Source organism: Hemiscyllium ocellatum, chromosome 4, assembly GCF_020745735.1.
Source record: "Hemiscyllium ocellatum isolate sHemOce1 chromosome 4, sHemOce1.pat.X.cur, whole genome shotgun sequence".
NCBI classification, from domain to species: Eukaryota; Metazoa; Chordata; class Chondrichthyes; order Orectolobiformes; family Hemiscylliidae; genus Hemiscyllium; species Hemiscyllium ocellatum.
Window position 1 is genome coordinate 78031005 of NC_083404.1, and position 27952 is coordinate 78058956.

Genomic DNA, 27952 nt, shown 5'->3' on the forward strand with positions numbered 1-27952 from the left:
AGTTTCACAACATCTTTCTGATAGGAAGGAGATCAGAATTGTCTGCAATATTCCAACAGTGGCCTAACCAATGTCCTGTACAACTGCAACATGACCTCCCAACTCAATACTCTGACCAATAAATGATAGCATACTGAGCGCCACCTTCACTATCCTATCTACCTGCGACTCCACTTTCAAGGAGCTATGAACCTGCATTCCAAGGTCTCCATGTTCAGCAACACTCCCTAGGACCTTACCATTAAGTGTATAAGTCCTGCTAAGATTTGCTTTCCCAATATGCAGCATCTCACATTTATCTGAATTAAACTCCATCTGCCACTTCTCAGCCCATTAGCTCATCTGGTCCAGATCCTGTTGTATTGTGAGGTAGCCCTCTTCGCTGTCCACTACTCCTCCAATTTTGGTGTCATCTGCAAACTTACTAACTGTACCTCATGCTCGCTCACATCCAAATCATTTATGCAAATGACAAAAAGTAGAGGACCCAGCACTGATCCTTGTGGCATTCCACTGGTCACAGGTCTCCAGTCTGAAAAAACCACCCTCTGTCTGCTACCTTTGAGCCAGTTCTGTATTCAAATGGCCAGTTCTCCCTGTTAGCCATCCTAATTCCTTTATTGAGTTCTCTCCTGCTATCTATATATTATTTGAGGTCTCTGTCAGTCTTCAATTAGTCTTTAGCAGATTGATTGCTGGGATGGCACAACTGAAGTATCAAGAGAGACTGGTTCAGTTAGGACTATATTCATTGGCATTTAGAAGAATGAGTGGGGGGAAATCCCATATAAACGCATAAAATTGAATCTTGACTCGACAGGATAGAACACCTGAAAGATATTCCTGATGAGTGAGGAGTCCAGAACCAGGGGTCACAGTCTAAGAAAATGGGAGAGGCCATTTGGAACTGAAATGAGGAGAAATTCTTGATCCAGGGAGAGGTGAGCACGTGGAATTCTCTGCCACAGAAAGCAGCTGAATCCAAAACATTGTTCTCAAGAAGGAGTTAGATATAGTTCTATATCTAGGCAAAAGAGATCAAAATGCAGGGGGAGAATGTGGGAACATCCATGATCATGTTGAATAGCAGAGCAGACTTAAATGACCAAATGACCCACTCCTACTCGTGTTTTCTATGTTTCCATGAAACCATACACTTGAACACATGTTACTCTTTTTTTGTTGAAATTTGTTTAAGTACAGCAGATTGCATTTTCAAATCAAAATAAATCCATGCTTTTATAATGAGCAACATATGGATGTATGGTTAATTAAATGCACAACATCATAATTGTTTCCTTAAAAAGTTACAACAGCTCATAAAGTGTCAATAGGGTCAGAGAACCATCATTAGACAAACTATAGGCAATGGGACCACACACATTGATCTATTTATTTGCTGGGCTCTTCAGCATGCTATTTAATCATGAAATATCCAGGGGGTATCTCTCCATTCATCATTCTATTACAAGTTTAATCTCATGAGAGTTCTTCTTATATGCAGTTCATGTATTTGATTTTCGAGAAATCAAACTGATCCAGTCATCTGTTCGTGGTCCTATCTGATTAACAGACTAATGGAGTGTTTGTTGTATTAACCTCTCAACAAATAAATCATAGTTACATTTAGTCACTTTATTGTCAGTGCACTTAGGTTTAAAAAAGGACGAGATAATCTTCCAAATGTGTATTGTAATGACACAAAAATAGCTGGGAAGGAAAAGAGTCTGCAGAGGGATATAGACTGGTTAAGACAATGGGAAAAACTTGGGAATATGTGGAGAATTATGATAGAATATCGTCAGATAGAGTAGAGGAGCTGAATACTATTTAAATGAGGAAAGACTGCCAAAAGCTGCAGCATAGAAGGATTTAGGAGTCCTCATTGATAAATCATAAGTATCTCGTGTGCAAGTTCAATGGATAGTAGGAAAGGCAAATGGAAAATTGGCCTTTATTTTAAAGGAAATAGAATGTAAAATTAGAAAGTTCTTATTAAACAAATGCAAGGCACTATCCTGACTAAAGCTGGAATACAGTTAATAGTTTTGGTCCCTCATCTAAGGAAAGATATACTAGCATTAGTAACAGTTCAGAGAAGGTTCATCAGGTTGATCCAAGTTATGAACAGACTGCATTATGAAGACAGGTTGAATAAATTAGGCCCTCCTTACCGGAGTTTAGAAGAATGAGAGGCAACCTTATTGAAATCTACAAGATTCTTAGAATTTGAAAGGGTTGGTGAAGAAAGGGTGTTCCTGCTTGTGGTAGAGTCTAGGACTAGAAGGCATAATCTCAGAATAAGGGGTTACTCATTTAAATTGTGAATGAGGAGAAATTGGTTCTCTGAGGATACCTGGTCTGTTGAATTCTTTACTACAGAACACTTTCGAGGCTGTATCCTTAAGTACATTCAAGGCTCAGATGAACTTTTAATCCATACAGGAATCAAAGATTATGAAGAAAAAGACAGGAAAGTGGAGTTGGTTTTCAGATCAGCAATGAACTCATTGAATGGCAGAGATACTTGATGAACTGAATGGCTTCTTTTGACTCCCATGTCTTATGATCTTATGGTCTTAATTCAACAGCACATAGATATTTTGATTAATTTAGTTAGTGACAGCACTGTTTTAAAGGACATACTGACCTGCATACTGACCTTTTTTACAGTGTGAAATGTGATCGATAGAATTGCTTGTAGCCCATGGGCTCCATGGTGGTTGAGGAAGCTTAGCATATTCGTTTTAGCATTCCTGTCTGCTCTCTGATACACAACATATTAAAATGGAAGGACTCTCAGGGCTGTGGGTAAAATTCTCAATTGGCATTTTTGCTATGCCCTATAGATTTTTGCAGCAATGGCGTAATGAGAAGCATGTCCTCTTAATCTGCTGTTGATACTCTTATGCTCAGAGATCTATGACAGTAGTGCACTCAGTATTTGTCTAATTTCTCTGGGAAATTCCACAGATTTTTTGACAAAATTACAGAGCATTCTCGAGATCAACAATGCAATTGCAGGTCTGTCATCATTGAAATCTGTGCACAGAAAAAAATTGAAATTAAATGCCAGAGCTGTTCCTTATATGGCCATATAAAGGTTCTCTGGTCTGATTCAACAAAGTCACAAAATTTAATAACAACTGGCAAAGAAATAGGTCTATACAGATATGAAAGTAGACATTCAAGGGTATATTTCTAAATACCCAGTCATATTTATTCCAACAGGATAAAAAAAATCAATTCGAAGATCCACAATCTGTAGTTAATAAAAATAGTTTGAAAACAGTATTTAACTTAAGAAAAAAAATGCTTACTAATAATGTGTGGACAATAAGATTTGACAAAATATAGCACAGCTATGACTGAAAAAAACAAGGTTAAATTAAAATATGAGAGAAAGTTAGCTAGAATTTTAGTGCAAAAGCTTATAATTGTCTGAACACCATGAACTATGGCAGAAATGTTGCAGAAATGAGTGAGATATCTGGTGGTATCTATCTTGACATTGGGAGCAAGTTGTTGCATCTTTAAGTAAGTCCCAGGCTTGGAGATAGGATCCTCGACCTGCTGTGAGCAAGTTTGATGTCAAGAATTCTTGACATGGAAGTCAGAGTAGGTACCTGACGACATCAGTTTGTCACAGGTTGTGAAGATCCTCTGTGTTAGTCAGGGTATAATCCACAGGCACAAGACAGATGCACCCCTCATCCATGAACATTGGCATCCACTCAGAACCCTTCTGGCACTTCTCCGATTCTCTTATAGGACTCTTTGGAGATATAGACCTTCATTACAGAATGCAAAAGTGGCCATCATTGAACAGTAGCTGAAAGGGCAGTTTGTGTGTGGAAAAAAGACAAATACTTCACAGATTGACAAGGCTGCACCTTAAGGATACTAACTTGCTTACTCAACGCTCACGCAATCAGAGCCTACCTGCTTCCTCACAATATCTATACTTACCTTGCCACACCATACCATACCGTGAGCACATTTTGTGCTTCAGCCAGTTGGCCAAACCCTGAAAGCTATGAGTTCTGCTGTATTGATATGCTTTTTCCAACAGACATGTTAATTGTCATGCTTATTTGCCAGGGGGTATGGAGAACATGTTGCAGTACAGCACACTGAGATATCAACAATCTTCCAAGTGGGGCCACTGTCAATCAGAGGGTGCCCCTTCCTTAAGCCATGCGCACAATCTTCACATGGTTGAGGGGCTTACATGGGCAAATTCATGAAGCATATGTTTGCAAATGCAGCCATATTTAACTTGCAATCATTTCATCATCTATTTGCAATGCATGCAGAATTAATGCTAGTCAAAACCCATTTGTACCATGCCATTGATCCTTGAAAATTGGAATTAACTTAATGATGTAGAAGTTAGCAGCAGTGATTTTTAAAAAAAACAGTGAATGCTGGCTAAAGGCCAACCATAAATTGTAAAATTTCAAAGAGTGCTGTCAGAGATGGAGGTGATTACTTCATTATCTATCACGTAACTATGAAAACAGACACTACTGAATTCAGTGATCTTTTGTGATTGAAGTTAGTCTGGTATCTGAAGAGGATTATAGTGCAGTAGGCAGTCCCTTTTGATGTAATGTGTTGAATACTCGGCTTGTGCAACATCTTCACCCACTTAGCGCGACTGAAACTGATTGACTGTTGGAAACAATAGCCTCGCTTTTAGGATAGAACATAGAACATAGAACAATACAGCACAGAACAGGCCCTTCGGCCCACGATGTTGTGCCGAACATCTATCCTAGATTAAGCACCCATCCATGTACCTATCCAATTGCCGCTTAAAGGTCGCCAATGATTCTGACTCTACCACTCCCACGGGCAGCGCATTCCATGCCCCCACCACACTCTCTGTAAAGAACCCACCCCTGACATCTCCCCTATACCCTCCACCCTTCACATTAAATTTATGTCTCCTTGTAACACTCTGTTGTACCCGGGGAAAAAGTTTCTGACTGTCTACTCTATATTTTCCTCTGATCATCTTATAAACCTCTATCAAGTCACCCCTCATCCTTCGCCGTTCCAACGAGAAAAGGCCGAGAACTCTCAACCTATCCTCGTACGACCTATTCTCCATTCCAGGCAACATCCTGGTAAATCTTCTCTGCACCCTCTCCAAAACTTCCACATCTTTCCTAAAGTGAGGCGACCAGAACTGCACACAGTACTCCAAATGTGGCCTAACCAAAGTCCTGTACAGCTGCAACATCACTTCACGACTCTTGAATTCAATCCCTCTGCTAATGAACGCTAATACACCATAGGCCTTCTTACAAGCTCTATCCACCTGAGTGGCAACTTTCAAAGATCTATGTACATAGACCCCAAGATCCCTCTGTTCCTCCACCTGACTAAGAACCCTACTGTTAACCCTGTATTCCGCATTCTTATTTGTTCTTCCAAAATGGACAACCTCACACTTGGCAGGGTTGAACTCCATCTGCCACTCCTCAGCCCAGCTCTGCATCATATCTAAGTCCCTTTGCAGCCGACAACAGCCGTCCTCACTGTCCACAATTCCACCAATCTTCGTATCATCTGCAAATTTACTGACCCACCCTTCGACTCCCTCATCCAAGTCATTAATAAAAATTACAAACAGCAGTGGACCCAGAACTGATCCCTGCGGAACTCCACATGTAACTGGGCTCCAGGCTGAATATTTACCATCTACCACCACTCTCTGACTTCGACCGGTTAGCCAGTTTTCTATCCAGTTGGCCAAATTTCCCTCTATCCCATGCCTCCTGACTTTCCGCATAAGCCTACCATGGGGAACCTTATCAAATGCCTTACTAAAATCCATGTACACTACATCCACTGCTCTACCCTCATCCACATGCTTGGTCACCTCCTCAAAGAATTCAATAAGACTTGTAAGGCAAGACCTACCCTTCACAAATCCGTGCTGGCTGTCCCTAATCAAGCTGTGTCTTTCCAGATACTCATAAATCCTATGCAGCATGTCTCACTGTGTGAAGGAGTGTGCTCAACCCTCATCCATAGGGTATGCAGCCATTGACCGTTCTAAACGCTAAGAGCCTGTTTTGTTCTTTATTTTCCCAAAATAGATCTTTGCCAGCAAGAATCAGGAACTTCACCTCTGGTGGAATGTTGATCTCTTGTGGCTGTCTTCCTAAGAAAGTGAAAGAGAATGTGAAAAGATCAAGGGGCAATGACTATCAAAGGAGTAGCAGCAGACTGATAAAGAGCTCACACCACAGGGCCCCTCAGGATGCAGGAGTCCACAGGAGCACCAGTCTTTCGAGTGCCAACAGCTCAATGGCTCAGTGGTTAGCACTGTTGCCTCACAGCACCAGGAACCCAGGTTCGATTCCACCTTCAGGTTGCTGGCTGTGTGGAGTTTTCACTTTCTCCTGTGTCTGCGTGGGTTACCTCCCACAGTCCAAAGATGTGCAGGTTAGGTGGATTGGCCATGCTAAATTATCCATAGTGTGCAGGTGGATGGGTTAGCCATGGAAGATATAGGGAAGAGGGATAGGTCTGGGTGGTATGCTGTTCAAAGGATCGATGTGGACTTGGTGGGCTGACTTGCCTGCCATCTACAATGGAGGGATTCTATGAGACTTAATTTAATGGGGATGAGCAAGGTGACGTGTCGACACATTCTCCATATGTTCTCGGACACTGATGGAACTCGACTAGATGGTAGAGCAGAACCCGAAAGCTGTAGGAATGAGAGGCCAACCTCCTCCAGTGTCTGTGAAGGTGACATCTGCTCTGAATTTCTACGTGACTGGCCTCCTGCCTGAGAGTAATGGGTGACCTAAGTGGGATCTCTGAGTTGTGCACCCACAATGCATCAGGATAGTAACTGATGCAATTTGTTTCCAAGTCATACTGTTCATTTTATTCCTGATGATGGAAACAGTGCTACAGCCTGGGTCGCAAGATTTGGGAAAAGAGCTGGATGTCCCAGGTACAGGCTGTCATGAACTGTACACACATCTGATGCTGAGAGGGTCCTATCACAACACTGCAGAATTCATTAACAGGAAGGGACTCCATTCTATTAATGTTCAGGCAATCAGTGATTACCGTAACCAGAACCTGGAGATGTGTGCACTATTACTCTGATAGTTGCCACGACCTTGTTTAAACTAACTCTGCAGGGGCATGGGAACCTGGACTGTAGCTTTAGGGTACAGGACCTTGAGTGTAGGGAGGTTAGGAGCAAGGCATCGATCTCGAAGAAGGGTGCCGGTAAACAGGAAGGTGGCTTGAAGTGTGTATACTCCAATGCCAGAAGTATAAGAAATAAGGTAGGCGAACCTGCAGCGTGGGTTGGTACCTGGGACTTTGATGTTGTGGCCATTACAGAGACGTGGGTAGAACAGGGACAGGAATGGCTATTGCAGGTTCCAGGGTTTAAATGTTTTAGTAGGGTTAGAGGTGAGGGCAAAAGAGGGAGAGGTGTGGCATTGCTTGTCAAGGATAGTATAACAGCAGTGGAAAGGACGATGGAGGAAGACTTGCCATCTGAGGTAGTTTGGGCTGAGGTTAGAAATAGGAAAGGTGAGGTCACCCTGTTAGGAGTTTTCTATAGGCCTCCTAATAGTCCGAGAGACAGAGAGGAAAGTATTGCAAGGATGATTCAGGAGAAGAGTGAAAGTAGTAGGGTGGTTGTTATGGGGGACTTTAACTTCCCAGATATTGACTGGGAAAGCTATAGCTCGAGTTCGTTAGATGGATCAGTGTTTGTCCAATATGTGCAGGAGGGTTTCCTGACACAATATGTAGACAGGCCAACAAGAGGTGAGGCCATACTGGATTTGGTTCTAGGTAATGAACCAGGCCAGGTATTAGATTTGGAGGTAGGTGAACACTTGGGGGACAGTGACCACAACTCGGTGACTTTTACTCTAGTGATGGAGAGGGATAAGTGTGCACTGCAGGGCAAGAGTTATAGCTGGGGGCAGGGAAATTATAATGCGGTGAGGCATGACTTAGGATGTGTGGGTTGGAAAAATAGGCTTCAAGGGAAGGACACAAATGATATGTGGAGCTTGTTCAAGGAGCAGCTAATGGGTGTCCTTGATAAGTATGTACCAGTCAGGCAGGGAGGAAAGGGTCTTGTGTGGGAGCCGTGTTTTAATAAGGAATTGGAATCCCTTGTGAAAGGGAAGAGGGCGGCCTATGTAAAGATGAGGCGTGAAGGTTCAGTTGGGGCGATTGAGAGTTATAAAGTAGCCAGGAAGGATCTAAAGAGAGAGCTAAGAGCAGCGAGAAGGGGACATGAAAAGTCCTTGGTTGGTAGGATTAGGGAAAACCCAAAGGCTTTCTATAGGTATGTCAGGAATAAAAGGATGACTAGGGTAGGTATCGGTCCAGTCAAGGATAGTAGTGGGAAGTTGTGCGTGGAGGCGGAGGAGATTGGAGAGACACTAAATCAATACTTTTTGTCAGTATTCACTCAGGAACAGGACATTGTTGCTGATGTGAATATTGAGTCACAAGTGATCAGAATGGATGGCTTTGAGGTATGTAGGGAAGAGGTCCAAGGAATACTGGAAAGGGTGAAAATAGATAAGTCCCCTGGGCCTGATGGCATTTATCCTAGGATCCTCTGGGAAGCTAGGGAGGAGATAGCGGAGCCATTGGCCTTGATTTTTATGTCGTCGTCGTTGTGTGCAGGAATAGTGCCAGAAGACTGGAGGATAGCGAATGTGGTCCCCTTGTTCAAGAAGGGGAGTAGGGATAGCCCTAGTAACTATAGGCCAGTGAGTCTCACTTCTGTTGTGGGCAAAGTCTTAGAGAGAATTGTTAGGGATAGGATTTATGAACATCTGGATAGGAATAATGTGATCAAGGATAGTCAGCATGGTTTTGTGAAGGACAGGTCGTGCCTCACAAACCTTATTGAGTTCTTTGAGAAGGTGACCAAGGAAGTGGACGAGGGTAAAGCAGTAGATGTGGTGTATATGGATTTTAGCAAGGCGTTCAATAAGGTACCCCGTGGTAGGCTACTGCAAAAATTACGGAGGTATGGCATTGAGGGTGCATTGGACGTTTGGATTAGGAATTGGCTGGCTGGAAGGAGACAGAGGGAAGTAGTTGATGGTAAAGGTTCATCTTGGAGTGCACTTACTAGCGGTGTTCCACAAGGATCTGTTTTGGGTCCATTGCTGTTTGTCATTTTTATAAATGACCTGGAGGAGGGGCTTGAAGGCTGGGTGAGCAAGTTTGCGGATGATATGAAAGTCGGTGGCGTGGTGGACAGCGAAGAAGGATGTGGCAGATTACAGCGGGATATAGATAAGTTGCAGAGCTGGGCAGAAAGGTGGCAAATGGAGTTCAATGTATCTAAGTCTGTAGCTAAGTGTGTAAGTAGTCTTAGGTGAAGGGGTAAATGTAATGGGAATGGGTCTGGGTGGGTTGCTCTTCGGAGGGTCGGTGTAGACTTGTTGGACCAAAGGGCCTGTTTCCACATTATGAGTAATCTAATCTAATTACCACCCGTTCCAGCAGATGAGAATTGAGTGCTGCCAACCATCACAGAATGAAAATTAGTCATTGGCCATGATATCAGTATTTGGTTTACATTGCAGAAGCAAATATTAGCATCTATTTATTTTATTGTGTTCACTTTTGCTGATACTTTAATTAAAAGTCCACATTAGGAATTGTCCAATTGTTTGCCTATATGTGATTTTCACTGTGGACCAGATGCGGGTCCACAGTGGTCTTTGGGGATAGCATAATGGTGACTTTGAGATGGTGTTTAGACCGGATAATCAAAAGACAGGTAAACTGTGTGGCTTGTTGGTTAAATAGTGACTGGAGTGACAGAAAAGGGTATCAGCGAGAGAGTGTCAGCCATGAGCAGCATAGTTTAATGGCAGCTAAGCCATTACATTGCTGGTAAGGGGCAATGCTGGATTGGCATTATATGTTCAGGAGCAGAGAGACCATTCCAAGATAGCGTGTGTGCCAAAGATGCCAGCCTATTGACTGATATCTACTGAGTGGTGAGTTGTTCCAGGAATGGTGAGTGGTAAGATAGAACTAGAATCAGGTAAGAGGGGCTGGGTAGTTAGTTAATCAGGCAAGAAGCCCTCAAACAAACACAACAAAACTAATACCTAGCCAAAATAACTTAAGATTTAGCTCATAAGAATAAATAGTAAACGTTGGTTCTTTTGAAGTTTCAAAGGTAACAGTGGGGTATTGGCTTTAAAGAATGTGGGATTTAATAATGAAAAATAAGGAGACAGCCAATTAATACGATTTTTCCATTAATCCTACAAGTAGCATCCCAAATATAACTGCAAATCAGGAAATTGAAAAGAGAGAAGAAGTCAAAAATAAAAATTGCATTGCACCAAGGGAGGTTGAGCAGGCTGACAAGTCTCCCAGTCTTGATAGACTTTATCCTCAGGTCTTGAAAGAAGTGACTGGTGAGTTAGTTGATGCATTGGCTTAAATTTAACAAAACGTTTCCCAGATTCAGAGAAGCTTCTATTATATTTTAAAAGCATCCCTAATTCAAAGAGTAAGTGAGACAGAAATGAGGAAAAAATATGTCAGATTAGCATATATCATCATGGAAGTGTTGAATGCCATAATTAGAGACATTATAGCAGAACACTGAGGAAAGTTCAAAGTAACCAAGCAGAGCCACATGATTTTCTGAAACAAAATCTATTAGAATTTTTTGATGAAGTAATTTACCATGGTTAAAGGAGAATTACTTTACTTGGATTTCTGGGAGGCATTTGATAAGATGCCGCATGAAAGATCATCCCAGAAAATTGAAGGTAATAGTGAAACATGTTAGATATTGACATGGTTGGAGGATTGGCTAGCTAACAGAAAACAGAGAGAAGGCATACATGCAAGTTTTTCTGGTTGGCAAAACATAATGAGTGACATGCTACCAGGTTCAATGCTGGTACTTCAAATGTTTCCAATTTATATAAATAACTTGGAAGATGAGACTGAAGAATCAGTTGTTAAATACAGTGGTCATTAGGAAAGTATGTTGTGAAGAGATGTAAGAAGGTTTAGGTTATATGAGCAGATATAGACCTGATAAATGAGTATAATGTGAGCATATATGAAATTCTCCACTATTATCTGAATGAGGGCAGATTACAGAACTCAGAGATGAGAAAGATCTGAATTTTTTAGTATATGAATTGCAAAACATTGCATGTAGGTACATCAAGTAATTAGAAAAGCTAATAAAACAGTATAATTTATTGTGTGTGTAATTAAATACAAAACTAGGGAGGTATGCTTCAGTTATACAAGGCATTGGTAAGACCACATCTGGAGTACTTTTGTACAACATTAGTCTCCCTAATTAAAGAAGGATGTAAATACATTCAGAGAAGGTTTACGAGATTAATGAAATGGCCTGTTTGTCTTATGAGGGAAAGTTGGCCAGGCTGGGCTTGTATCACGGGAGTTTAGAAAAGTAAGCAACAATTGGAATAAAATTTCTAAGACCCTGAGGGGTCTTGACAGGGTGAATTTGTTTTCTATTTTGGGAGAATTCAGAACAAGGGTAATAGTTTAAATTTAAAGATTTATGACAATGTTTTCCTCACAGTGGTTCATAAGTCTTTGGAATACAGTTCCTCAGATAGGAAGTGCAAGCAATGTCCTTGATTATATTTTGGAGGTAGAGGTAGATAGATTCTTGTTCAGCAAGAAAGTTTATCGGTGAAAGATCCCTTCCAGTTGCTACTTCTAATTTGAGATAAAATTGGGAAGTGCTGGAGCAATTTCAGGTTGACAACATCTAGTAGCTAATATCTGACAGTTAACTGATATGACTCCTTCAGAACAGTTTTGAATTTACAGTACGTGTAAATATATGTTAATATATATAAAATCATGAGCATTCTTGGAGCCCGTATAAAAATCCAAACCCAGCTGGAGCTTTCATTGAAACTTTCTGAAATGGCAGACACCCTGCTCTGAGAATGAAGTAACATAAAATACTAATCTAGTAATGGCTTATTTCAACAGATAGTTCTAAATAGCAAGCAATTACTTTTTTTTCTCATACTCTTGACATTACCTTATAAATCTTTGAAAATAGAAGTTTGAAATGCCTTAACACTTTTTACAGTTGTTTTTGATAGTTCATTTTGTCTATTGACTGTTGCTCTTGACAGGGCTGTTGACATTTCCAATGAACTTGAAAATTAATGTACCTTTTAGCACATTGATATCTACTTTTAAGAATTACAAAGGCATCTTACCTCTCTCAGTGGGGACCTTACCCCTCGTAAAAACGTCTAGGAGATATCTTAGTTCTTAAATGGGATAAAAGTCTAAGCTGAACTTTTTCACCTTTACAGTCAATTTCCACTGCAGTAACATGCCAGCTTAAAGTTCAGTATCAAATGTGCTTCCAATTTTGCAAATTTTCCTGTGCTGTTTTGTATGCTGCCCAAAATTAAGCGGAAGAGTTCACGCATCATCTGAAACCATGTTCACTGCTCAAATCCATATTTTTTTTAAAAGCCATGAATTGCACATGAAAAATGACATTCGTCGGAATTTACTAGATGATGGTACCTTGATGATCCAGAATGCACAAGAATCTGACCAAGGGACATATCAGTGCATGGCCAAAAATGAATTGGGAGAGGCCACAACTCAAGGCGTTTTACTTCGATACTTTGGTAGTCCAAGTAAGAATCATTCACTTTAGTGTGTTGTTTATTTTTTTCCTGTTTTATTTATTTGTTCTTTTCTTACAGCTGCTTCAACTTGAATTTTGAAAAAGGTGTTGAGGAAATTTTTATTATTTTTCTGGATATTTTTCTGTCTTTATGGAAAAGAATGAAGATAAAGTTAGTGTTATTTTTTAAAAAGTAAAGTCACTGTACACGGCTCTTAAAATTAAAGACTTTTTTTAAAACCACATGTGCTAGTTTGCAGAATACCTCATCACTATTTACTGTAATGAATATAATGTGGGCCATCCATGCCTAGTGAGGCAGAATGACTCTAAGACCATAAGAAATGGGAACAGGAATAGGCTGTTCAGCCCCTCAAGATTGCTCTGCCATTAAATAAGATCATGCAAAGGGGTTGGAAGAACTAATTAAATAGAATCATAGCTGATCCAACATTCTTCATATCCACATTCCTGCACTTTCCTCGTAACCCTTGTTTTATCTACCTATTTCAGCCTCAATTATACACAAGAACTCTGCTCCCAGCTCTTTGTGTGGCAAGGTGTTCCAAAGACCCTCTGAGGGAAGACCTTTTCCTCATCTTAGTCTTCTGTTGGTGTCCCTTCATCTGAATATATACATTCTAGTCCTAGACTCTCCCATGAGGGGAAATATTCTCTAAGCATTAACCATGTCAAGACTCAAAGAATCCTATATGTTTCCATGAGATCATCTCTTGTTCTTCTAAAGTGAGTGGAGTTTCAACCTGTTTAGTCTTTGCTCATAAGGCAATCTCTCCACACCAAGGATCATTAGAGTGAAACTCCTTTGAACTGCCTCCAATAAATGATATTTTTCTTTAAATAAGGGGACCAAAACTGCTGACATTACGCCAGATGTGATCTCACCAGCACCTTGTAGGGTTGCAGTGAGACACTCTACATAGACTCCAGCCCTCTTGAAATAAGCGTCCACATTTCATTAGCCTTCTTGTTTACATGCTGCACCCTGCACTAGGTTTCGATGTTTCATGCATAAGTCCATTCGTGTTCCAGCTTTCTGCAATTTTGTTCACCCTTCTAAAATGAGCAACTTTGTACATTCCCACATTAAATTCTATTTGTCATCTTTTTGCACAATTATTTAACCTGCCAATAAATCTGTGTAAACTGTTGGTATCCCTCTCACAAACTGCCTTTCTGCCTATTTTTCTGTCATCTGCAAAGTTGGCTACAGTATATTCACTTCCTTCCTCCAAGTCATTAATATGTATTGTGAACCATAGTTTTGGTCCCAGCACTGATCCCTGTGGAATCCCACTCGTCACAGGTCACCAACTAGAAAAAAGAACCCCTTATTCCTACTCGTCATTCCCTGTTCCAAGCTAATTCTCAATCTATGCCAAAATACTACTTCTAGTACCATGTGATCTTATCTTAATACTTAACCTTTTGTGAGGTATCTTGTCGAACATGCTTTGGAAGTTGAAAAACAACACGTCTGCTGGTTCAACTTAATCCACTCTGGCTGAGACTTCATCAAAAAACTCTCATAAATTAATAAGTCATGCTAATTCTGCTTCATTAGATTATGATTTTCCAAATATTCTGCTGTTACTTCCTAAATAATTGATTCCAATAATTTTCCAATAATAATTGTTAAGCTAATCAGCTTATACTCACTCCTTCCCTTTTTGAATAGATGTGTCACATTAGCAGTTTTCCAATCTTCTGGAAATTCTCTGGAATCCAAGGATTTTTAAAATAATTACAACCAATGCTTCCACTATGTCTGTAGCTATCTCTTTTAGGATCCTAGAATGTAAACCGTCAGGGCCAGGTAACCTATCAACCTTTGGCATCATTGGTTTGCTAGTAATTCATTGGGTCATGAATTAACTCCTTAAATGTCAACCAGTGCTTGCTTACTACTTGAGCTGGCATGGTAGCTCAGTGGTTAGCACTGCTGCCTCACAGAGCAAGAGACCTGGGTTTGATTTCAGCCTTGGGTGACTGTCTGTGTGGAGTTTGCACATTCTACATGGGTTTCCTCCCACAATCCAAAGATGTGCAATTCAGGTGAATTGGCCATGCCAAATTGCCCGTCGTGTTCAGGGATGTGTAAGTTTGGTACATTAGTCAAGGCTGAAAATGTGTTGCTGGTTAAAGCGCAGCAGGTCAGGCAGCATCCAAGGAACAGGAAATTCGACGTTTCGGGCACAAGCCCTTCATCAGAAATTTTGGGCTTGTGCCCGAAACGTCGAATTTCCTGTTCCTTGGATGCTGCCTGACCTGCTGCGCTTTAACCAGCAACACATTTTCAGCTCTGATCTCCAGCATCTGCAGACTTCACTTTTTACATTAGTCAGGGGTAAATGTAGGGGAATGGGTCTGGGTAGGATATCCTTTGGAGGGTTGTTGTGGACTTGCTGGGCTGAAAGGCCTGTTTCCACACTGTAGGGATTCTGTCATATTACCATTCCTACCCGGTTCACTTTAGCTAACTCCATCCTTATTTCATTGTAATTCACTCATTACCCATTACTAGATCCTAGACTCTAGAGCCTGCTCCCTGGTTGGTTCAAGGAAACTACCCATAATGCATTCTCTAAATTAGTTATTGTTAGCTTTTCCAATTTGAACATTAAAACCACCCATATTAATGCTGTACTCCTTTTGACATGTGTTGATTTATTGCATTTCCAATTGCATGGCTACTGTTTAGGGGGTGTATACACTACTCCAAGTAATGTTTTTTTTGCTTTATTAATTCATGGGATGAGGGTGTCGCTGGCTAGGTAGCATTACTGCCCATTTCTAATTGCCCAGAAGGCAGTTAAGAGTTAAGCATATTGCTGTGGGTCTGGAGTCACATGTAGGCCAGATCACATAAGGATGGATATTCCCTTCCATAAAGGATATTAGTGAACCAGATGAGTTTTTCTGACAATCATTTCATAGTAATAATTAGATTCTCAATTCCAGATATTTATTGAATGCTTCTACTGTGGTGGGATTTGAACCCAGGTCCTGAGAACCTCATCTAGATCACTAGAGTAACAGTCTGGTGATAATACCACTAGGCCATCACCTCCCCTTCTTTCCTTTTCTGTTTTTTACCTCTGCCAAAAATGGACTCTACATCATCTGAGCCTAGATTGTCCCTCTCAAATATCCTCAGTTAATTTCTGATGAACAGTGATATCCCACCACTTTTTCTATCCTTGCTGTCTTAGGAGCTAAATATCCCTGAATGTTATGTTCCCAGTTTTGATCTCCTTGGAGCCGTGTTTCTGTTGTATGCTTTAGATCATATTCATTTACCTTAATTTACATTATCAGGTGCCCTTATTTAGTTGAGAATAACATCAGTTGATTCAATATGAAGTTTGGTTAGATTTGCGAATTAATCAGTATGTTTACTCGCAGGTAGTAAAGATAAATGGTTTAACTTTATTTATTCTGCCTTTCAATAGCTGAAGGAAACACATGAGGGTACGTTGAAATGCAAGGGGAGTGAATTTTAAATGTGGTTGTCCACATGATTTGGCCGAAGCCAATGCAAGATTCATAGAAACCTCTAAGAGTATGATTAAGGGTGCTCTTGTAGGATCTTGAGAGAGTGCACTAGTAGCATCCTTAAAGAGGAGATGTCGAAGTTAAAAATCCCAACTGCTCCAAAAGTGTATAATAGCATCTCTAGATGGGTTGGTTGGAAAGTATCTGTAATTGATTCAGACATTTTTTGTATTCATGTTATTTTCAGGTCAAATTAACACAATCTGTATAACTCTTAAAAAGATGGGTCAATTTTGTGAAGTTTGAGAGGCAATGCGAAAGTATTCAAATTTAATACCCTCCAACTCTTTAGATCTTCAATAGGCCTATATTAGAAGGCGCAATGAATAGTTAATAAGTGCTGACTGATCAAATTCTCTGAACCATCATTGCTTCAATGAATTTCTGATCAGATTTTGAATAGGTTAAACAGTTCTTCATACCATTTTGACTGCAATACAAGAGCACATTACTATATTGTCATGTTCCAATATGATTGATGTTGTTGTAATTGTAAACAAACCTGAAAGAGTTAGTAAACATTATTTTATAAAGGCCATATATTTTAAAGGTTTCTTAATCCTTATTTCAGTGTTGATATCTGATGTTACTAATCAATATCCCGAGAGTGCAGATCTTGCTTCTGATAACATTAACTGACCTTGTGTGATCTCAAAGTAATATACAATGGGGACTCTGAAGAACTAAATTTTTCCTCCGCTGCTCCAATCAATATTGGCAACCTAGAAATGTGGAACAATTAGGAAAAGTGTTTCTACCTAGATGTAATTTTCGCACCACCTCCCTCTCCTAGACTGCCTGTTCCCATTTGTTCTTTGTAAATGTAACTAGTTGTTTTTGGTCCCAGATATATGTCTGATTTCACTCATTATTGTCTCCATAAACCCAAGGACACCCAGAGGAAGTTAGAGGTACTGTGAGGTAATAGGGATAAGTCCTCTAATTCAGTTCAAGAGGAGCATTGAGTCATGGCCTGATCTTATATGACTTCAGCGTAAATATTTTAGATATCACTCTTGATTGGAGTCTACATGAAGTATTCCATGCATTTTATTTGACTCTCCATTCATCTGTTCTAGTGTTTTTTTGTGTGTGTGTGTCACTCAAAATGATTAAAATAAACAACTCTGCTACATTAATCATACATACTGTTTATTTAGCCCATTTGCCTGCGAGACAGTGTTAATGTGGCATGATTTTCTCTGTAGCAAAGCCCAATTTTGTGATTCAGCCGCAGAACACTGAAGTTCTAGTTGGATCGAGTATCACTCTGGAATGCAGTGCAATTGGTCATCCTCAGCCTCGAATTACATGGACTAAAGGAAATGGAGAACTCCTCCCTGCACATTCCAGATACACCACAACTCCATCAGGTGGTCTCTTTATTCGGAATGTTACTCTCCAGGACCATGGCCAGTTCATTTGTCATGCCAGTAATAATCAAGATTCCATCCAGTCCTCAGCATCCATCATTGTACAAGGTAAGGGTGACTGTGCTGTTGCTGAGCTAAAAAATAATGTTAGAATTCAGAAAATTTATTCTGATTTATTTTTATAATAGACAAATATGTATTTACTAAGATGGTTTCCCAAAATTGAGAGTGAAGTGCTGGGGAGTCAAGACCTACTATAATTTTCCATCACCATCTGCTGAGACGGTAGGTAAGGCTGCCAAAGCCTATTCATCCCCTTGTGGAAATGATTACAGCAGGCTTGATGACCAATATTGCTGGCAGTTGTGCCTGGGGCAGGAAAGAAAGATTCCCAATGCTTCTTCTGCAAATTCTGCCAGGAACCTGCTTTGACCCAAGAAGGTTAGTCAGATTCATGGCATGTTTAGGACATTGGGTAGAATATCTGCTTCAACTGCCTTCCAATGGAAGGAGTGATACTAGGTATTCAAGTGCTGGCTTTTTGAGTTTCATGTTTGTTAGTTCAGATTTCAAATGAACCAATGCTAATTTAGTTGTTAAAAAATGTTTGAAACCGTACGAATGCTGTATTCATATTAATTGGATTTATTTATGAGCTTGGAGATCAATTTACACAATATTAGTTACTTAATGTCTCCCAATTGAAGCATGCCTCAGGATGTTTCATTTTAAGACAGTTCAGGTCATTCCATAAGATTGCATTGATGAATTTATTATTTTGGATTCTGTCATTCCTACTTAAATAAATATTGTAACCTTTTCCTATTGTTACTTCCATCTCCTAGTCTGCCAGATGATGCTTACGTGATTTGTAGGTAAATTTGCCAATGACACCATGACAGGCAGGAAAGTAAATTCTCAAGAGGTGGTAGAGAATCTACAAGGGAATGAAAACAAGTTGCAAGCATTTGGCAGAAGGAAAGTAATATGGTGGTCGAAGGAGCAGTGCTTTGAAAGCTAATGCTTCTGAATAAACCTGTTGTATTTTGTGATTTTAAACTTTGTGCATGCAAGTCTAACACCAGCACCTCCAAATCTTTCTCAGAAGGTATTGGAGGCAGAGTTTTTGAATTTATACAAGAATTATTTCAATTTTTGAAAGAAATGTGAGGCAGAGGTTATGGGACACAAACTCAAATGTGAAGTCCAAACCAGATCAGCCAAGATCTTATTGAATGGTGGAGCAGGCTTGTAGGCCAAGTGGCCTATATATTGCTCCTATATTTCTAAGTTTGGTTATGTGTCATCAGCTGCCAAGCAGATTATGCTGCTGTCCATTGGAAAGGTCTTCCTGGAATTCAAAATATGGAAACCCTTTTTCACATTCACCTCATGCAAAAACACTTCCACTTCATCAACCATCAAAGAGGAATGAATACTTTCTCATTCTGTCAATTGATGGGCATTCTACTTCTTGCAATCAAATTGCTCTTAAATCCCTTAATTTTTCCCTGTCTCTGGTATATTTTGAGGAGGCTTCCAGATATTTAAGATAATTTGAACATTAATAACATTCAAGCTTTATTACAGAATCATCATACAAGCATGGAAGCAGGCCATTGGGTCCATCAAGATCACACTGATCCTCCAATGAGCATCCTACCCATACCTACCCCACCCTGTAATCCTGAATTACCAATGGCTAATTCATCTTACCAGAACATCTCTGGACACTATGGGCAATTTAGTATGGCCAATTCCCCTGACCTGCACATCTTTGGATTGTGGGAGGAAACCAGAGCTCCCAGCGGAAACCCATGCAGAAATGGGGACAGTGTGCAAACGCCACACAGTCACTTGAGCGGGGAATCAAACCCAGATCCCTGGCAATGTGAGGCAGCAGTGTAAACCACTGAGCCCTTGATGTTCCACCATACAAAATTACTTGGCTTTCAGTGGTTGAACAATTTACTATGCCCTGTCATTATTTCATCTAACCTCATTGTGGTCTTTTTTTCCTTTTTATGATCCTTTTGATGGATTTTTGCTGGTTTTGAAATACTCCCAGACCTCAGGTTTTCTTTTGCAACGTTCCAATTCTTTAATGTTAATCTAACACTACCCTTAGCTTCTAGAGTAAGATACAGATGGATGTTTTTTAATCAGTTTTTTTAATGGAAATTATTTTGTTGAACATCTTGAATCATTTCTTTAAATTTTAAACACATTTTGGTTATTGCTATCACAGACCTTTCTTTCTAAAAGCACCTTTCTAAACAAAAAAAATGTTTGCAAGCTGTTTTTGTTGATTTCTTAATGTGTTCTCGTTTTAATATTACTGATTCATGTCAAACATACAATGGAACAATTTACATCACATTGAAGAAAAATGTTACTTTGGTCTATGTAAAACAAATCATTAATTTACTTTTCTAATGCATTTGCAAGAAAATTGGGCTTCTTGGAGGTCGATCTATCATCATTTGCTACTAGACTTACAGAGACATATGATTCAATCTGTCAATTTAACTTGCTAAAAGTAATGATTAAAATCAATAATGAACATTTCATACAATATGTGTTAAAGAAATCTTGCTTTCAGAAGCTTCCTAAAACCTATCAGTACTGAAAAACAGATAGGGTGTGTTGATTTGTATGATCACTTCAGTGCCATTATGAAAATGTATAAAAAGTGAGAGGTTAGGATGGGTGTGTTTGCTTTTATCATAATACAAGAGGGCAGCGCAGTAGCTCAGTGGTTGGCTCTGCTACCTCGCAGCACCAGGGACCTGGATTTGATTCCACCTTCAGGTGACTCTCTTTGTCGTGTTTGCACATTCTACCCGTATCTGTGTGGGGGTGCTCCAGTTTCCTCCCACAGTCCACAGATGTTCACGTTAGATGGATTGGCCATTCTAAATTGCCTATAATGTCCAGGGTGTGCAGGTTAGGTGGACTAGCCAGGGGAAATGCAGCATTATGGAGATGAGTCCAGGTGGATGCTCTTCAGATGGATAGTGTGGACTCCATGGGCCAAATGACCTGCTTCCATGCTGTAGGGATTCTATTCTGTTCTAAGAGGTAATTGTATTTTGGTGTTATGAAAACGCAATATTACGTTGATAATTTGTTGAAGACTGTTAGAAGAAATTTTTTGTTGTGGCTCACTTGATGAGAGGGTGCGCTGTGGTTCATCTTCACATTTGAATCAGAAGGTTGTCTGTTCATGTCCTGGTCCAAATACTTCACTTTTAAAAGTGGAGGCTTTATTGAAGAAGTACTGCATTGTACCAGGTGTACTTCTTTTTATTCAAAGCTAAGTGGAGACCATGCCTAGTCTAGACACAAAAGAGTTTATTCCAAAGGGGAGGTAGTGAGTCCTTAGTAAAATGTCAAGACTGGGGTGCTGGAAAAGTACAGCAGGTCAGGCAGAATCCGAGGAGCAGGAGAATTGACATTTCGTGCAAAAGCCCTTCATCAGGATGAAAGGTTTATGCCTAAAATATTGACTCTCCTGCTCCTCAGGTGCTGCCTGACCTGCTGCGCTTTTCCAGCACCCCACTCACAACTCTGATCTCCAGCATCTGCAGCCCTCACTATTGTTTTAGTAACATGTCAGTCGACCAGTATAATGAGTCATTAGCACATTTTTTTTTGTAGGACCACACTGTCTGCAACTTGTTATATGTGATTCCTTTATTGCAACAGTGACTGCATTTAAGAATTTCCCAGTCCAATGAATTTGGTAAGGAGAAAAGGTATGGAATGTTTGAAGTTCAAAGGTCATTGAAGTTGACAGGACAGATATTCTCAGTTTTATTAATAGGGACAGAAGTACAAGAACAAGAAAGTGACGTTAAACTTGTGTAAGGTACTTGTTAGACCACCAATACTTTATTGTGTACAATAATGGCCACTCTATTATAGGAAAGATATAAATGCAACGGAGAGAATTCAGAAGGAATTTAGCAGATTGGTTCAGAGAAACAGAAATTTCATTTATTGATAGATTGAAGAGATTGGGACTGTACTCCTTGGAGAATCGAAGGCTGAGAAGTTTTCAAAATCATGAGCAAGTTGGTTAGAGGAGACAGGGACAAACTATTTTACTTGTCAATGAAGAAAAGAATGAGAGGGCATCGATTTAAAGTGATGTGAAAACAAGGTGATGTGAGAAAAAATGGTTTTACATGAGTAGTTAGTGTATCGAATGTATTCATTGAAAATGTAGTGGATGCAGGTACAGTTGAGACATTCAAAAGAGCATTAGATGATTATTTGGTTAGAGATGGTGTGCAAGAATAGGGAGAAAAGGCAGGAGATTGTAACTAGGTCATCAAACCAGTGGTAAATAGACAAGGTCTTTTCCTTGGGGTGGGCGAGTCCTGAACTAGAGGGTATGGGTTTCAGGTGAGAGGGGAAAGATAAAAAAAGAGACGTAAGGGCAACTTTTTCACACATAGGGTGTATGGAATGAGCTGCCAGAGGAAGTGGCGGAGGCTGGTACAACTGCAACATTTAAAAGGCATTTGGATGGGAACATGAATAGGAAGGGAGGAACATGGGCTGGTTGCTGACTAGATTTAGTTGGGATATCGGTCGGCATGGATGAGTTTGACCAATAGGTTTATTTCTGTGCTGTACATCTCAATGACTCCATGACTGAATTAACTCCTTCCATACTGTAACAATTCTGTAATCCGGTGAGGATTAGGCCATCATGAGAATAGGTTCCTTTCTTCTCCTAGTTTTTCTGCCTGGTAGCTAGTACATGCTTATAATGGATGGACAGTTAAGCTGTTTAGTGAACTGCTTAGTGATCATTTCACGAATGTTCTACAAACTTACAGATGCCATATGAGCCTCCCATTGTGACCACACCCCAATAAATCAGAGGAGGCAGCTACACAGTGAGAGGTTGATACTGCATTACTAATGATTGAGATTTAATTAACACCAGCAGAGAATGGCATAGCTGCTATCTTTGCATGTCACAGCTTTGCCGAATGTGGAATTTATGGACATGTATTTCTGTGAGCCTTGTGATGTACCAAGCCCTGTCATGATGCTGATAAAGGATGTAGAGAGTGCTTGGCCATGAGCAGCACTTAGTTTAGTGACAGAGCAAGGCTGTTGGCTTCCCTGTGTCCTGATTGGATGTTCATTTGGCGATAGTCCATTAATTAACTATTCACCTTAAATTTAAACTGGTAGGTGCATTCTGAAATGACTGAGTCGTCAGAAACGATCCTGAGAATGAGCTCCCAATGCCCCTGGGAATATTCAAGCCTATATTTAAAATGTAGTCAATTGATGGTAGGTACAAAAACATAAATTGTTGGAAAATCTCAGCAGGTCTGGCAACATTGATGAAGAGAAATTAGAGTTAATGTTTTGTGTCCTGTGATCCTTCTTAGAATGATGCTATTCTGCTGAGTTTTTCCAGCAATTTTGGTTTTTGTTTCAGATTCCTAAATCTGCAGTTCTTTCGCTTTTTTGTTTATTGATTATAAGTACTTTGGGATGACTGGGTCATGAAAGACATTCTATATTACAGGTCTTTATTTTTTCTTTTGTTCTGGTAGGAGATCAAAAATATTTTCTTCAATATACCGTATTGAAATTGAGTGTGATTTAATAGTTATTCTTCTATGTAAACGTCAGCTAACAAATATGAAGAAACTGATGACTAGCTAAAGAAGTACTGAATAACAAGGAAAGTTGTAGAAAAACTCAACAGATTGGTAGCATTTTGGAGAGGGAAAGGCAGATTTAAATCTCTAGAGGTGCTACCTAACGTTCGAAAGAGATTTTCAGTGCTTTGCTTTGTTATCAAAAAGGTGATGAATTGCAAAAAAATCAACCTACAAATAATACTTGAATGACTTATTATTCCCATGAGCATTTATCTTCTCAGTAAATAGACTTGGCAAACAGAGACTGTAGTGATAGGAGTACACATGGATGATGCCTTATCTGGAGCATTAGCCACTGGACAATCAGACAATAGCATTTGGGAAAGAACACTTACTCACCAAAAAAATGGGAAATATTAACAAATCTTCCAAGTACTGATGACTAAGTGAGGAGGAAAGACTTGGCAAGTGCATGCAGTGTGCAGATTGGGCAGTGGCTTGTGTCACAGTCAAGGGAGAATGGGGTAAGTTTAACTTATGACTGCCTACCTCCTCTGAAGCCTGAAGGAGTGTGGTATAGATTGCTTTACTGTTGTCCCATTTTACTCCTGATTTTAACTAAGAAAGGCTGAGGTAGGCCAAATCCTGGTTTTGGACCCCCATAAACCCACAGCAAAACAATAATACATTAAATGAAAGATTGGGATTATTAACAAAACGTTCAAAACACATGGAGAATTTATTTGCTACTACACACACGCATTTAGGAAATTCTGAAAAACAGATCAGGAGACATTATAAATGACAAGCTTTAGAAAATACAGGAGTATTAAAGATTAGTTATAATTTCCAGAGGTCAAGATCTGATAATAGATTCCCCACTGAGCTGGGCCCAGTCATTTTCCACCTCACAGGTGGAGTGGAGGCACCTGTCCAGTCAGCAACCTGAAGACAGCAGAATCCACGCCAGGCTGACAACTTAGCTTTGAGCCTTGCTCTCCCTCTAGAGGTGAAAGAGCAACTGACTTATGCATTTTACCCATTTCTGATTTAAGTCACATGACAATGACAGGCATTTCAAGTGCTAAAGGTCCATCTTGTGTTAATTGGAAGATTGTGACACTAATATTGTAGTATTCACTCCTCCTTAGAGTTTCCATTACAAAATGATGTTGTAGCTGATAAACTTTAGTGTTCATTTTAGCATGAAGGTGACATTATCCACCAGTATGCAAAAAAGCCTCTTTTCAATTCCTTTCTGTTTGCATTCACTAAAAATGTTTAAATAATACATCATGTTCAGAAGGGTCTGGAAATATGATTATATTTTCTGCCATGGCCAATTTAAGAGACCAGCAAGATCATTCATTTTTTTACAGAAGTTAGTTCAAGCACAAAAATTGAAAAGAAAATGTAGTTCTCTTTGGGATTTCACTTCAATCTTTCTGTCAGCAAACCTGAGAATGGCCTGAGTTACCAATATAATCTGGAAACCAGATAAAGATACTGCACTGAATTAAATTAAATTTAAGGAAGTGTGTTGGTTCTTTCTCTCCCCTTTAGTCTACCCAGTATTCTGTATCATTGAGTAGAAAACAAAAGAGAAACAGGAGAGTTCATGGAAGTGGGAGGGCTGAGGGGGAAATGGTCTTCCTAGATGTTGCAAGAGATCACACACTTGAGTTATTATTGACCTTTTTGTCTTTATAAGTCCCAGATGTGCAAAACTTGTTTTAGTTACACAACTAAACAAAGAGCAAAAGGGAGAGTAACACAGCAGAAATCTGTCAGCTCACGGAGAGTACAGCAACAGTAATTACATATGGAACGTCAATTCATTAGGGAGTTTGTATTGTATTCCTCAAATTAACTGAGGTGGTTGGCAAACTAAGGGCTGAAGTCATTTCTTTCTGTGGTTTGCAGTTGTATGCCAAAACTAGCTCATAATACGTTGCTTTAATTTAAGTGACAAATCAGCCAATAATGTAAGTGGCATTGCTTTGGTGCCAAGTTCATATTCCATCACACAAAATGGGACATGTGTTACCCAAAGTGAATAGCCACTTTTTATTTTATATTGTTACTTTCTGAACTTCAAGTACTGTCCTGTATGGAAATGTCATTCTGGGATGCTGTTCAAAGCTTATGTTTTTTAGCAAATCTTATCTGTCACTTTAATGACCAGTGTTCAGTCTCTTTCTTTAGGGGCACTGGTCCAAGTGTAACATTAATAACATGTATTATTACAGCAGCTTTAAAACAGGAAATAATTGTAAGGGGTAGGGGAGAAGTAGACACACATCATCAATATACGTACTAGACTGACTTCCGATCCATGAGTTATTTTGCTGAAGGGCAACATACAGATGAGAAATAGGAATAGATCAAGATAGCAATGTAAGGGACAAAAAGGGTAATGCAATCCTGAAGGTGAACTACCTATAATTGGATGCTTATCTCTGGAACCAAGCAAATGAATCAAACAACATTCAAGGCTTTAGAGTTGTAAGTGGCAGTGCTGATGGTTACTAAGAACTGCATGTAACATAAGATTTGAACCCAATGAAGGCCCAAATGTCATGAAGCAAACATTCTTTATTCCAATTGCATCAGATCATGATAAACAGGAAGGGAAATTAAAGATAAATAAGAAAATATTTACACTACACATGGGCTGATCATGTAGGTTTCATTTGCCTGAGGATTTTTTTTCTGCCTGCCCTATCTTCCCATCAGCCCTCTCTGCACCAAAGACACTGTCTTTTCCTCAGCAAGATTGTGTTTGTTTGCTCCAGGAGTCTTCCTTCAGCATCAGCATCAGTTTATGCTGCAGCAAATTGCTCAGCACCCTTGCTCAATATTTTCTATCATTGTCACCGCCAGCTGATGGAGGTCCTGTTATATAAGGGCCACAAAAATAATTGAAGCATCATAGTGATAATACAGACAATGTTTAACATTGGTCTAGGGCTGTTAGGTATTGTGGGAAAGGTGAAAATAAAGGATTCATACAGGATTGTTTTCAGTAAGAGAGAAGGACAAAGATATGAAAGGTAAAAACATGCTCAAAGATGTTGAAAAATGTAAAGAGGTCAGAGATGGAGCAATAGTCAATGAAGCAAATAAGTGGTTTTCTTTTTGAGGAAGGAAGTTTTGGTAGCACTTATAAACATAGGGATATTACCATAAGAATGGGATTAGGTTATAGTGTCACTGGGAGCCCAGGCCTAGATCCTAATATTTGAGGTTACCATGGATTGGCAATAATATGGCTTCTGTTATTGTCTCAATGATTTCTCCATGTTATCTGAAGATCAGACACAAAAGCAGAAAAGTGCTTTTTTTTTCTCTCTGGTTGTTTTAAAGAAAAATTTGTATTTCACAAAGTAAGCAGCTTTATTACTTCCTATGTGCATCAGAATTTGTGCAAGCAAATTTCCAATACATATTGCCAGCATGTGAAGATCCCCACTAGAAATCTATAGTTGAAAAATTATTTCAAAAATGTGGTCTTATGAATGAGACACATTTTCAAAAGCTTTAGTTAGAAGTTGTGTTTTAGTATGTGTGGAATTGATAAATACTTGCAAGAATTTACTTTCTGGCTGAGATCAATTAATTTTATCAGCAAACTAATGGATATACTTAAAGGGCTATTATAATCTTGGAATGAAATAAACAGTAGATTGAGCCCCTGTGACATCAATTTTCATTTTTGCTTCCGAGGAGAATTACATGCAATGTTATTATTCATATATTTAATATGATGTTGCTTGTGTTGTTGGATGAGACTATCCTGTGATATCCGTTGTTTTTCTTGTACACAGCAATGCCAGGTATCCTCCTCAACTGCAAATTCAGTCAGGATTCCTCTTCTGTTCCTTCACCAAAATATTTCTCCCTAATATAAAATAGAAAATGATGCAGAAACTCACCAATGTCTGAAAAAGAGTTGAAGTTTTAAGTTCAATAACAATATATCACTCCCTGACTCTTTATGTAACTACAATTTTTGTGAAGATTTGTAGCTCAGGTTGTTGTTGTGGTTCTGTTCGCCGAGCTGGAAGTTTTTGTTGCAAACGTTTCGTCCCCTGGCTAGGCGACATCATCAGTGCTCTGGAGCCTCCTGCGAAGCTTCGGTAACTTCGGTAACTAGCCAGGGGACGAAACGTTTGCAACAAAAACTTCCAGCTTGGCGAACAGAATCACAACAACGAGCACCCGAGCTACAAATCTTCGCACAAACCTTGAGTTCAGGTTTGCTTGCTGAGCTGGAAGATTTACCTCAGATGTTTCATCACCATGCTAGTAATATCACCCATGTTGAAGTGTTGGTGTTCTATCCCGCTTTCTATTTGTATGTGTTGATCTATTATGGTGGGTAGTTCAGTTCTTTTCCTGAGAGGTTGGTAAATGGGGTCCATATTGGTATGTTTGTTAATGGAGTTCCAGTTTGAATGCCAGGTCTCTAGAAATTCCTGTGTATTTGTTTAACCTATTCCAGGGTGAATGTATTGTCAAACTTGAACTGGTGTCCCTCATCATCTGTGTGTAAAGATACTAGTGATGGTTGTGTCTTTCGGTGGCTAGTTTCCTGCCAGTCTGTCTGATGTAAAGTTTGGTACAGTCCTTGCAGGGTATACTGCTCCCACACAGCAATGTCACAGACA

General features: G+C 39.7%; 1 protein-coding gene across 2 annotated transcripts in view; it reads left to right on the plus strand.

The window, feature by feature from the left end:
- LOC132814373 (peroxidasin homolog) overlaps window positions 1–27952 on the plus strand; it is a 590104-nt gene that overhangs the window by 365694 nt on the left and 196458 nt on the right. The window contains exons 1-3 of one of the 2 annotated variants that reach the window (XM_060823480.1): window positions 882–941; window positions 12538–12707; window positions 17482–17754. In XM_060823480.1, the coding sequence (XP_060679463.1) occupies window positions 12551–12707; window positions 17482–17754 (430 nt within the window). In that variant the 5' untranslated portion in view covers window positions 882–941; window positions 12538–12550. Of the gene's footprint in view, window positions 1–881; window positions 942–12537; window positions 12708–17481; window positions 17755–27952 lie in introns of those variants that run through there. The other variant, XM_060823479.1, reaches the window with a different exon arrangement.